This window comes from Pristiophorus japonicus, chromosome 27 (genome assembly GCF_044704955.1).
Source record: "Pristiophorus japonicus isolate sPriJap1 chromosome 27, sPriJap1.hap1, whole genome shotgun sequence".
NCBI classification, from domain to species: domain Eukaryota; kingdom Metazoa; phylum Chordata; class Chondrichthyes; family Pristiophoridae; genus Pristiophorus; species Pristiophorus japonicus.
This window is the reverse complement of record NC_092003.1, coordinates 6,374,447-6,388,609: the sequence shown is the minus strand read 5'-3', so window position 1 is coordinate 6,388,609 and position 14,163 is coordinate 6,374,447. Positions and strand designations below refer to the sequence as shown.

The 14,163-nt window shown below is 48.0% G+C and overlaps 1 protein-coding gene across 5 annotated transcripts in view; it reads right to left on the bottom strand.

Moving 5' to 3' along the window:
• ltbp3 (latent transforming growth factor beta binding protein 3) overlaps positions 1–14,163 on the bottom strand; it is a 268,396-nt gene that overhangs the window by 88,012 nt on the left and 166,221 nt on the right. For all 5 annotated transcript variants that reach the window (XM_070868186.1, XM_070868185.1, XM_070868183.1 and 2 more), the window contains exon 4: positions 13,299–13,401. In XM_070868186.1, coding sequence (XP_070724287.1) covers positions 13,299–13,401 — 103 coding nt within the window. The remainder of the gene's footprint in view (positions 1–13,298; positions 13,402–14,163) is intronic.

Genomic DNA, 14,163 nt, shown 5'->3' with positions numbered 1-14,163 from the left:
CTGATATATCCCACACCCTTCACTGTAACACTGATATACCCCATACCCTACACTGTAACACTGATATACCCCACACATCTTCCTGTAACACACTGATATATACCGCACCCCTCACTGTAACACTGATATACTGCACACCCCTCACTGTAACATTGATATACGCCACACCCCTTACTGAAACATTGATATACCCCACACCCCTTACTGCAACACTCTGATATACCCCACACCCCTCACTGTAACACTGATATACCCCACACCCACACCCCTCACTGTAACACTGATATACCCCACACCACTCACTGTAACACTGATATACCCCACATCCCTCACTGTAACACTGATATATCCCACACCGCTCACTGTAACACTGATATACCCGACACCCACACCCCTCACTGAAACACTGATATACCCCACAACCCTCACTGTAACACTGAAATACCCACACCCCTCACTGTAACACTGATATACCCCACAACCCTCACTGTAACACTGATATACCCCACTCCCCTCACTGTAACACACTGATATATCCCACACCCTTCACTGTAACACTGATATACCCCACACCCTACACTGTAACACTGATATACCCCACACATCTTCCTGTAACACACTGATATATACCGCACCCCTCACTGTAACACTGATATACTGCACACCCCTCACTGTAACATTGATATACGCCACACCCCCTACTGTAACACTCTGATAAACCCCACACCCCTCACTGTAACACACTGATATAACTCACACCCCTCAATGTAACACTGATATACCCCACACCCTCACTGTAACACTGATATACCCCGCACCCCTCACTGTAACACTGACATACCCCACATCCCTCACTGTAACACTGATATACCCCACAGCCCACACTGTAACACTGATATACCGCACACCCCTCACTGTAAAACTGATATACCCCACACTCCTTACTGTAACCCTGATATACCATGCACCCCTCACTGTAATAGTGATATACCCCACACATTTTACTGTAACACTCTGATATACTCCACTCCCCTCACTGTAACACACTGATATATCCCACACCCTTCACTGTAACACTGATATACCCCACACCCTACACTGCAACACTGATAAACCCCACACACCTTACTGAAACACACTGATATACAACGCACCCCTCACTGTAACACTATGATTATACTCCACACCCCTTACTGTAACACTGATATACCACACACCCTCACTGTAACACTGATATACCCTGCTCCCCTCACTGTTACACTGATATACCCCACACCCTCACTGTAACACTGATATACCCCACAGCCCACACTGTAACACTGATATACCGCACACCCCTCACTGTAACACACTGATATATCCTACACCCTTCACTGTAACACTGATATACCCCACACCCTAAACTGTAACACTGATATACCCTACACACCTTACTGTAACACTGATATACCCCACACTCCTCACTGTAGCACTGATATACTCCACTCCCCTCACTGTAACACACTGACATATCCCACACCCTTCACTGTAACACTGATATACCCCACACCCCTCACTGGAACACACTGATATACCTCACACCCCTTACTGTAACACTGATCTACGCAACACCCCTCACTGTAACACTGATATACCCCACAGCCCACACTGAAACACTGATATACCGCACACCCCTCACTGTAACACTGATATACCCCACCCCAAACAACTGAAGCACTGGTATACCACACACCCCTCACTGTAAAACTGATTTGCCCCACACTCCTTACTGTAACCCTGATATACCCCGCACCCCTCACTGTATGAATGATATACACCACACCCCTCACTGCAACACGCGGATATACCCCAAACCCCTCACTGCAACACACTGATATACCCCACAAATCTCACTGTAACACTGATATACCCCACAAATCTCACTGTAACACTGATATACCCCACACCCCTCACTGTAACCTTGATATACCCCACACCCCTCACTGTAACCTTGATATACCCCACACACCTCACTGTAACACTGATATACCCCACACACCTCACTGTAACACTGATATACCCCACACACCTTACTGTAACACTCTGATATGCCGCACACCCCTCACTGTAACACTGATATCGCCCACACCATTCACTGTAACACTGATATACCCCACACCCCTCACTGAAACACTGATATGACCCACACCCCTCACTGTAACACTGATATACCCCACACTCCTCACTGAAACACTGATATGACCCACACCCCTCACTGTAACACTGATATACCCCACACCCCTCACTGTAACACACTGATATACCCCACACCCCTCACTGTAACACACTGATATACCCCACACCCATCACTGTAACAGTGATATACCCCACAGCCCTCACTGTAACACTGATATATCCAACACCCCTCACTTTAACGCTGATATACCTCACACCCCTCACTGTAACACTGATATACCCCACACCCCTCACTGTAACACTGATATACCCCACACCCCTCACTGTAACACTGATATACCCCACACCACTCACTGTAACACTGATATACCCCACACCCCTCACTGTAACCCTGATATACCCCACACCCCACATTGTAACACTGATATACCCCACACCCCTCACTGTAACACTGATACACCCCACATCCCTCACTGTCACAGTTTCTGAAATTGAACGTGGGGCATTGCTGGTCTGAATGTCAGGAGTACGGGCAGCTGTACAGAGTGGGCGTGAGAGGCGCTGACATGAGAATTGGTAGCGATACAGAGATGATAGGAGAGTAGGTGGCCCGCGTACAGAGCACAATAGGGGCACTGGCAGGAGAACCATCACAGGATCATAGAACTATCGAAATTTACAGCACTCAAGGAGACCAATTCGGTCCATTGTGTCTGTGCCGGCCGACCAAGAGCTACCCGGCCTAATCCCACTTTCCAGCTCTCGGTCCGTAGCCCTGTCGGTTACAAGTGCACATCCAAGTACTGTTTAAATGTGGTGAGGGTTTCTGCCTCTACCACCCTTTCAGGCAGTGAGTTCTGCCCCAGACCACCACCTCCTGCTGCGTGAAGAAATTTCCCCTCAAAACCCCTATAAACCTCCATCCCAATTACTTTAAATCTATGCCGCCTGGTTGTTGACCCCTTTGCTGAGGGAAATAGAGCCTTCCTATCCACTCTTTCCAGGCCCCTCATAACTTTATACACCTCAATAAGGTCTCCCCTCAGTCTCCTCTGTTCCAAAGAAAACAACCCCAGCCTATCCAATCTTTCCTCATCGCTAAAATTCTCCAGTCCCGGCAACATCCTCGTGAATCTCCTTTGTACCCTCTCCAGTGCAATCACATCTTTCCTGTAATGTGGTGACCAGAACTGCACGCAGTACTCCAGCTGTGGCCTAACTCGTGTTTTTTTACAGTTCAAGCATAACCTCCCTGCTCTTGTATTCTATGCCTCGGCTAATAAAGGCAAGTATCCCATAGGCCTTCTTAAACATCTTATCTACCTGGCCTGCTACCTGCAGGGACCTGTGGACCTGCACTCCCAGGTCCCTTTGTCCCTCTGAACTTCTCAGTGTCCTACCATTTAATGTGTATTCCCTTTCCTTGTTAGCCCTCCCCAGATGCAGAGCTCACACTTCTCCGATTGAATTCCATTTACCATTGTTCTGGCCGCCTGACCAGTCCATTGATCAGCGATACAGAGGGCACGCGAGTGAAGCTCAGCATAAAATCCCTTCCGTCCACATCATGTGTATTTCCATTTAATTTACTCAAGGTCCCACCCGCTGACAATGAATCCGGCTGGAGCCCTAATTTGCACCTCGTTGGGTTCTACCTCGTTGCTTAGTCACGGGTGTACATGAGGTACTTTTATAAAGGAATGTCTTTCTATACAGGCCACAAAATGTGTTTGGCAACCCACACTGCCCCAGGGAGGCCATGAATTGGCACTTCAAGCCACAGAGAATCATGCCTGTGAGCACTCGTGCAGTGATCCCCTCAGCAACGTACAGCTGTAGGTCAGCGTCAGGCAGTACTACAGAACGGAGAATTGAGCCAGCACTAGCCTTTCATTTCCGGGACTTAGCTTCAATGACGGGATCTAAGCCCCCCGTGTCTGTCTGGAATCCCAATGCACAAAACTCTTTCCCATTCACTCCCACTGTACACAATCCCAATGGACCTAAACTCCTTCCCATTCACTCCCACTGTACACAATCCCAATGGACGTAAACTCCTTCCCATTCACTCCTACTGTACACAAACCCAATGGACCCAAACCCCTTCCCATTCACTCCCACTGTACACAATCCCAATGGACCCAATCCCCTTCCCATTCACTCCCACTGCACACAATCCCAATGGACCCAAACCCCTTCCCGTTCACTCCCACTGTACACAATTTCAATGGACCTAAACTTCTTCCCATTCACTCCCACTGTACACAATCCCAATGGACCCAAGACCCGTCCCACTCACTCCCACTGTACAGAATCCCAATGGACTCAAGACCCTTCCCATTCACTCCCACTGTACACAATCCAATGGACCCAAACCCCTTCCCATTCACTCCCATTGTACACAATCCCAATGGACCCAAACCCCTTCCCATTCACTCCCATTGTACACAAGACCAATGGACCCAAACCCCTTCCCATTCACTCCCACTGTACACAATCCCAATGGACCCAAGCCCTTCCCATTCACTACCACTGTACACAATCCCAATGGACCCAAACCCCTTCCCATTCACTCCCATGGCACAGAATCCCAATTGACCTAAACTCCTTCCCATTCACTCCCACTATACACAATCCCAATGGACCCAAACCCATTCCCATTCACTCCCACTGTACACAATCCCAATGGACCCAAGCCCTTCCCATTCACTACCACTATACACAATCCCAATTGACCCAAACCCCTTCCCATTCACTCCCACTGTACACAATCCCAATGGATCCAAACCTCTTCCCATTCACTCCCACTGTGCACAATCCCAATGGACCCAAACCCCTTCCCAGTCACTCCCACTGTACACAATCCCAATGGACCGAAGCCCCTTCCCATTCAATCCTATTGTACACAATCCTAATGGAACGAAGCCCCTTCCCACTCAATCTCACTGAACACAATCCCAATGGATATAAACCTCTTTCCAGTCACTCCCATTGTACACAATCCCAATGGACCTCAAACCCCTTCCACTTCACTCCCACTGTACACAATCCCAATGGATCCAAACCCCTTTCAATTCAATCCCATTGTACAGAATCCCAATGGACCCAAACCACTTCCCATTCACTCCCGGTCTACACAATCCCAATGGACCCAAATCCCTTTCCATTCACTCCCACTGTACACAATCCCAATGGATGTAAACTCCTTCCCATTCACTCCCACTGTACACAATCCCAATGGACCTAAACTCCTTCCCATTCACTCCCACTGTACACAATCCCAATGGACCCAAGCCCTTTCCCATTCACTCCCACTGTACACAATCCCAATGGACCCAAACCCCTTCCCATTCACTCCCATTGTACACCATCACAATGGACCCAAACCCCTTCCCATTCACTCCCACTGTACACAATCCCAATGGACCCAAACCCCTTCCCATTCACTCCCATTGTACACAAGACCAATGGACCCAACCCCCTTCCTATTCACTCCCACTGTACACAATCCCAATGGACCTAAACTCCTTCCTATTCACTCCTGCTGTACACAATCACAATGGACCCAAGCCCCTTCCCATTCACTCCCACTGCACACAATCCCAATGGACCCAAACCCATTCCCATTCACTCCCACTATACACAATCCCAATGGACGCAAACCCCTTCCCATTCACTCCCACTGTACACAATCCCAATGGACCCAAACCTCTTCCCATTCACTCCCACTGTGCACAATCCCAATGGACCCAAACCCCTTCCCATTCACTCCCACTGTACACAATCCCAATGGACCCAAATCCATTCCCATTCACTCCCACTGTACACAATCCCAATGGACCTAAACTCCTTCCTATTCACTCCTGCTGTACACAATCACAATGGACCCAAGCCCCTTCCCATTCACTCCCACTGCACACAATCCCAATGGACCCAAACCCATTCCCATTCACTCCCACTATACACAATCCCAATGTACGCAAACCCCTTCCCATTCACTCCCACTGTACACAATCCCAATGGACCCAAACCTCTTCCCACTCACTCCCACTGTGCACAATCCCAATGGACCCAAACCCCTTCCCATTCACTCCCACTGTACACAATCCCAATGGACCCAAATCCCTTCCCATTCACTCCCACTGTACACAATCCCAATGGACCCAAACCCCTTCCCATTCACTCCCAGTGTACACAATCCCAATGGACCCAAAACCCTTCCCATTCACTCCCAGTGTACACAATCCCAATGGACCCAAATCCCTTCCCATTCACTCCCACTGTACACAACCCCAATGGACCCAAACCCCTTTCCATTCACTCCCAGTGTACACAATCCCAATGGACCCAAACCCCTTCCCATTCACTCCCACTGTACACAACCCCAATGGAGCCAAACCCCTTCCCATTCACTCCCACTGTACACAATCCCAATGGACCCAATCCCCTTCCCATTCACTCCCACTGCACACAATCCCAATGGACCCAAACCCCTTCCCGTTCACTCACACTGTACACAATCTCAATGGACCTAAACTTCTTCCCATTCACTCCCACTGTACACAATCCCAATGGACCCAAGCCCCGTCCCACTCACTCCCTCTGTACAGAATCACAATGGACTCAAGACCCTTCCCATTCACTCCCACTGTACACAATCCCAATGGACCCAAACCCCTTCCCATTCACTCCCATTGTACACAATCCCAATGGACCCAAACCCCTTCCCATTCACTCCCATTGTACACAAGACCAATGGACCCAAACCCCTTCCCATTCACTCCCACTGTACACAATCCCAATGGACCCAAGCCCTTCCCATTCACTCCCACTGTACACAATTCCAATGGACCCAAACCCCTTCCCATTCACTCCCACTATACACAATTCCAATGGACCCAAACCCCTTCCCATTCACTCCCACTGTGCACAATCCCAATGGACCCAAACCCCTTCCCAGTCACTCGCACTGTACACAATCCCAATAGACCCAAGCCCCTTCCTATTCAATCCTATTGTACACAATCCTAATGGAACGAAGCCCCTTCCCACTCAATCTCACTGAACACAATCCCAATGGATATAAACCTCTTCCCATTCACTCCCATTGTACACAATCCCAATGGACCTCAAACCCCTTCCACTTCACTCCCACTGTACACAATCCCAATGGATCCAAACCCCTTTCAATTCAATCCCATTGTACAGAATCCCAATGGACCCAAATCCCTTCCCATTCACTCCCGGTCTACACAATCCCAATGGACCCAAATCCCTTTCCATTCACTCCCACTGTACACAATCCAAATGGATGTAAACTCCTTCCCATTCACTCCCAGTGTACACAATCCCAATGGACCCAAACCCCTTCCCATTCACTCCCATTGTACACCATCCCAATGGACCCAAACCCCTTCCCATTCACTCCCATTGTACACAAGACCAATGGACCCAACCCCCTTCCTATTCACTCCCACTGTACACAATCCCAATGGACCTAAACTCCTTCCCATTCACTCCCACTGTACACAATTCCAATGGACCCAAACCCATTCCCATTCACTCCCACTATACACAATCCCAATGGACCCAAACCCCTTCCCATTCACTCCCATTGTACACCATCCCAATGGACCCAAACCCCTTCCCATTTACTCCCATTGTACACAATCCCAATGGACCCAAACTCTTTCCCATTCACTCCCACTGTACACAATCCCAATGGACCCAAACCCATTCCCATTCACTCCCACTATACACAATCCCAATGGACGCAAACCCCTTCCCATTCACTCCCACTGTACACAATCCCAATGGACCCAAACCCCTTCCCATTCACTCCCACTGTGCACAATCCCAATGGACCCAAACCCCTTCCCATTCACTCCCACTGTACACAATCCCAATGGACCCAAACCCCTTCCCATTCACTCCCACTGCACACAATCCCAATGGACCCAAGCCCCTTCCTATTCAATCCTATTGTACACAATCCTAATGTACCCAAGCCCCTTCCCATTCAATCTCACTGTATACAATCTCAATGTATATAAACCCCTTCCCATTCGCTCCCACTGTACACAATCCCAATGGACCCAAATCCCTTCCCATTCACTCCCATTGTACACAATCCCAATGGACCCAAACCTCTTCCCATTCACTCCCATTGTACACAATCCCAATGGACCCAAGCCCCTTCCCATTCACTCCCACTGTACACAATCCCAATGGACCAAACCCCTTCCCATTCACTTCCATTGTATAACAGCTCCGCACCGCACTGCCTATTATTAGATGCAACAGTCATTGACAGTCATTTTCCAACATTCCATTGACTCTGGATCAGTTCCTATTAAGTGGAGGGTAGCCAATGTAACCCTACTTTTTAAAAAAGGAGGGAGAGAGAAAGCAGGGAATTATAGACCGGTCAGCCTGACCTCAGTAGTGGGTAAAATGATGGAATCAATTATTAAGGATGTCATAGCAGCGCATTTGAAAAATGGTGACATGATAGGTCCAAGTCAGCATGGATTTGTGAAAGGGAAATCATGCTTGACAAATCTTCTGGAATTTTTTGAGGATGTTTCCAGTAAAGTGGACAAAGGAGAACCAGTTGATGTGGTGTATTTGGACTTTCAGAAGGCTTTCGACAAGGTCCCACACAAGAGATTAATGTGCAAAGTTAAAGCACATGGGATTGGGGGTAGTGTGCTGACGTGGATTGAGAACTGGTTGTCAGACAGGAAGCAAAGAGTAGGAGTAAATGGGTACTTTTCAGAATGGCAGGCAGTGACTAGTGGGGTACCGCAAGGTTTTGTGCTGGGGCCCCAGCTGTTTACACTGTACATTAATGATTTAGACGAAGGGATTAAATGTAGTATCTCCAAATTTGCGGATGACACTAAGTTGGGTGGCAGTGTGAGCTGCGAGGAGGATGCTATGAGGCTGCAGAGTGACTTGGATAGGTTAGGTGAGTGGGCAAATGCATGGCAGATGAAGTATAATGTGGATAAATGTGAAGTTATCCACTTTGGTGGTAAAAACAGAGAGACAGACTATTATCTGAATGGTGACAGATTAGGAAAAGGGAAGGTGCAACGAGACCTGGGTGTCATGGTACATCAGTCATTGAAGGTTGGCATGCAGATACAGCAGGCGGTTAAGAAAGCAAATGACATGTTGGCCTTCATAGCGAGGGGATTTGAGTACAGGGGCAGGGAGGTGTTGCTACAGTTGTACAGGGGCTTGGTGAGGCCACAACTGGAGTATTGTGTACCGTTTTGGTCTCCTAACTTGAGGAAGGACATTCTTGCTATTGAGGGAGTGCAGCGAAGGTTCACCAGACTGATTCCCGGGATGGTGGGACTGACCTATCAAGAAAGACTGGATCAACTGGGCTTGTATTCACTGGAGTTCAGAAGAGTGAGAGGGGACCTCATAGAAACGTTTAAAATTCTGACGGGTTTGGACAGGTTGGATGCAGGAAGAATGTTCCCAATGTTGGGGAAGTCCAGAACCAGGGGTCACAATCTAAGGATAAGGGGTAAACCATTTAGGACCGAGATGAGGAGAAACTTCTTCACCCAGAGAGTGGTGAACCTGTGGAATTCTCTACCACAGAAAGTAGTTGAGGCCAATTCACTAAATATATTCAAAAGGGAGTTAGATGAAGTCCTTACTACTCGGGGGATCAAGGGGTATGGCGAGAAAGCAGGAAGGGGGTACTGAAGTTTCATGTTCAGCCATGAACTCATTGAATGGCGGTGCAGGCTAGAAGGGCTGAATGGCCTGCTCCTGCACCTATTTTCTATGTTTCTATGTTTATGTTTAACAGGTGACAGTAACAGGAGCACACCCAGTTGTGATGCCTCTCCAGGGTGGAATAGCCAGCAGACACTGGCTGTGTGCACTCACAGCCACATGGGCAAGGTACCAGGGTCCTCCAGCGCAGGTCTGAAGTTCTGAGGAAGGGTCATCAACCCGAAACGTTAACTCTGCTTCCTCTCCACAGGTGCTGGCTGACCCGCTGAGATTCCCAGCATGCTCTGATTTTATTCCAGATCTGAAGTTCAGCAGGAGGCAAGTGCCGGCAGGAATTGCACAGAGAAAACTGGTTTGAAAAAAAAGTGATTAAAGACGGAATGGAAAATTCCTTCTGTTATGTCATGTTATATTTCTGATATAATGCCTTTTGCAGCTTCTTTTTGCACTGCCTCTTAAACCAGTGACTCAATGCCCTGGTGTGCAATGAGTGCGAATGTGCCTATTCCAATTCAAAATATTGGCAGTAAAATAGTGTAATTTGTATTATCAGGGCTGCAGCTCTGTAAGAAACCAAAATAGAGAATGCTAGAAATACTCAGCCAGTTTAGGCAGTGTTGGCGAGAGAGAAACAGAGTTAGTGCCCCTTCGTCAGAACTGGAAACTGTTATGTACGCAACAGCATGTAACCAGCATTCTACCACCACCAGAGGGCGCATCTATTGGAGTCCCAAGGGATCCCAGCATCCCTTGGGAGCACTGTATATAAGCCGGCCTCCCATGCTGTGCCAGCACTCTGGAGTCAGAATGAAGAGACTGAGGTCACACTCACTCAAGTCTACAGTTCTCAGTCACATTGCTTTGTTAGAGACATAACAGAAACAGTTCGAGATGTTGACAGGTTTTTTTAGCACGTGCAGGGGCAAGGACATGGGGCGGGGGTGTGTGGAAGGCAAGAACAAAAGGGAAGGTCGGTGAAAGGGTGGAAGGCAGGAGAGATTAGAGAGACAAAAGGGACGATGGGGCGGGGCAAAAGACGATGGTAATGGGGCAAGTAAAGATGAGGTGTAACTGGGAATGGCTGAATCAGTTGCCATGTGAAAACAATAGGGGCAGAGGTTGCGCTCTGCAATCGTTGAACTCGATGTTGAGTCCAGAAGGCTGTAAAGTGCCCAATTGAAAGATGAGGTGCTGTTCCTCGAGCTTGCGTTGAGCTTCGTTGGAACAGTGCAGGAGGCCGAGAACGGAAAGGACAGAGCGGGAGTGGAGCGGGGAATTAAAGTGACAGGCGACCGGAAGCTCGGGGTCACGCTTACGGACTTAAGGGAGATCTGCGTCTGTCTTTCTCTCAGTCCTTCCTCGCCACTCCTAGCCCCCTCAAGTCTCCACCTTGCCCCAGCCCGAGGACACCCACTGACTCGGCTAATGGGTTGTATCTCCCTGGAGGAACCCCGAAATACTACATTAAATTATTAAGGGGCTTGACAGGGTTACTGCTGAGAAGATGTTTCCCCCTGGCCGGGTGAATCTAGAACACGGGGTCACCGTCTCAAAATAAGGGGTCAGCCATTTAGGACTGAGAAGAGGAGAGATTTCTTCGGCCAAGAGGATTGTGAATCTTTGGAATTCTCTACCAGTTTCTCGTGATGTTAATTGAGGGACAAATATTGGCCAGGACACCGGGGATAACTCTCCTGCTCTTCTTCAAAAATAGTGGCCCTGGGATCTTTATATCCACCTGAGAGAGCAGACAGGGCCTCGGTTTTAACGTCTCATCCGAAAGATATCATCTCCGACAGTACAGCACTCCCTCAGCACTGCACTGGAGTGTCAGCCTAGATTTATGAGCTCAAGCCCAGGAGTGGGACTTGAACCCACAACCTTCTCACTCAGAAGCAATTGCGCTACCCACTGAGCCACAGCTGACACAAGTGAAGGAGGTTAATGTGTAAGAACATCGGAAATAGGAGCGGCCATTCGGCCCCTCGAGCCTGCTCCACCATTTAATAAGATCATGGCTGATCTGATCATGGACTCAGCTCCACTTCTCCGCCCGCTCCCCATAACCTTTTGCTCCCTTATCGCTCAAAAATCTGTCTATATTCAATGACCCTGCCTCCACAGCTCTCTGGGGCAGAGAATTCCAGATTTACAACTCTCCTCATCCTCAGCTTTAAATGGGCAACCCCTTATTCTAAGACCATGCCCCCTAGTTCTAGTCTCCCCCATCAGTGGAAATATCCTCTCTGCATCCACCTTGTCGAGCCCCCTCATTATCTTATATGTTTCGATAAGATCACCTCTCATTCTTCTGAATTCCAATATGTATAGGTCCAACCTATTCAACCTATCTTCATAAGTCAACCCCCTCATCTTCGGAATCAACCGAGTGAACCTTCTCTGAACAGCCTCCAATGCAAGTATATCTTTCCTTAAATACGGAGACCAAAACCGTACACAGTACAGGTACTCCAGGTGTGGCCTCGCCAATGCCCTGTACAGTTGTAGCAGGACTTCTCTGCTTTTATACTCTATCCCCCTTGCAATAAAGGCCAACATTCCATTTGCCTTCCTGATCACTTGCTGTACCTGCATACTAACTTTTTGTGTTTCATACACAAGGACCCCCAGGTCCCTCTGTACTGCAGCACTTTGCAATTTTTCTCCATTTAAATTGTAATTTGCTTTTCTATTTTTTCTGCCAAAATGGATAACCTCACATTTTCCCACATTATACTCCATCTGCCAAATTTTTGCCCACTCACTTAGTCTCTCTATATCCCTTTGCAGATTTTTTGTGTCCTCCTCACAATTTGCTTTCCCAACCATCTTTGTATCATCAGCAAACTTGGCTACTTTACACTCGGTCCCTTCATCTAAGTCATTAATATAGATTGTAAATAGTTGAGGCCCCAGCACTGATCCCTGCGGCACCCCACTAGTTACTGGTTTGCCAACCGGAAAATGACCCGACTCTCTGTTCTCTGTTAGTTCGCCAATCCTCTATCCATGCTAATATATTACCCCCAACCCCGTGAACTTTTATCTTGTGCAGTAACCGTTTATGTGGCACCTTATCAAATGCCTTCTGGAAATCTAAATTCATGACATCTACTGGTTCCCCCTTATCCACCCTGCTCGTTACATCCTCAAAGAACTCCAGCAAATTTGTCAAATGTGATTTCCCTTTCATAAAACCGTGCTGACTCTGCTTGATTGAATCATGCTTTTCCAAATGTCCTGCTTCCTTAATAATGGGCTCCAGCATTTTCCCAACGACAGATGTTAGGCTCAACTGGTCTATAGTTTCCTGCTTTCTGTCTGCCTCCTTTTTGAAATAGCTGTGGATTGAATGTACTTACAGTAGTGATGTCGACACTTGTTACAATTGCTGAAACCCCACGATGCTCCGACACTACCACAGCAATCCTCCTCTTTGGTCAGGCCAGGGAGTGGGTTGCTGCACTGTAAACAAAAATTTACATTACCGCCTGTAATGTATGCACCGGCGAACATGCTCACAGCTTTGAAACAAACATAGAAAATAGGTGCAGGAGCAGGCCATTCGGCCCTTCGAGCCTGCACCACCATTCAATATGATCATGGCTGATCATGCAACTTCAGTACCCCTTTCCTGCTTTCTCCCCATACCCTTTGATCCCTTTAGCCGTAAGGGCCACATCTAACTCCCTTTTGAATACATCTAATGAACTGGCCTCAACAACTTTCTGTGGTAGAGAATTCCGCAGGTTCACAATTCTCTGAGTGAAGAAGTTTCTCCTCATCTCGGTCCTAAATGGCTTACCCCTTATCCTTAGACTACGACCCCTGGTTCTGGACTTCCCCAACATCGGGAACATTCTTCCTGCATCTATCCTGTCCAGTCCCATCAGAATTTTATATGTTTCTATGAGAGCCCCTCTCATTCTCCTAAATTCCAGTAAATATAAGCCTAGTCGATCCAGTCTTTCTTCATATGTTAGTTCTGCCATCCCGGGAATCAGTCTGGTTAACCTTCGCTGCACTCCCTCAATAGCAAGAATGTCCTTCCTCAGGTTAGGAGACCAAAACTGAACACAATACTCCAGGTGTGGCCTCACCAAGGCCCTGTACAACTGTAGTAACACCTCCCTGCCCCTGTACTCAAATCCTCTCGCTAAAAAGGCCAACATGCCATTTGCCTTCTTCACCGCCTGCTGTACCTGCATGCCAACTTTCAATGACTGA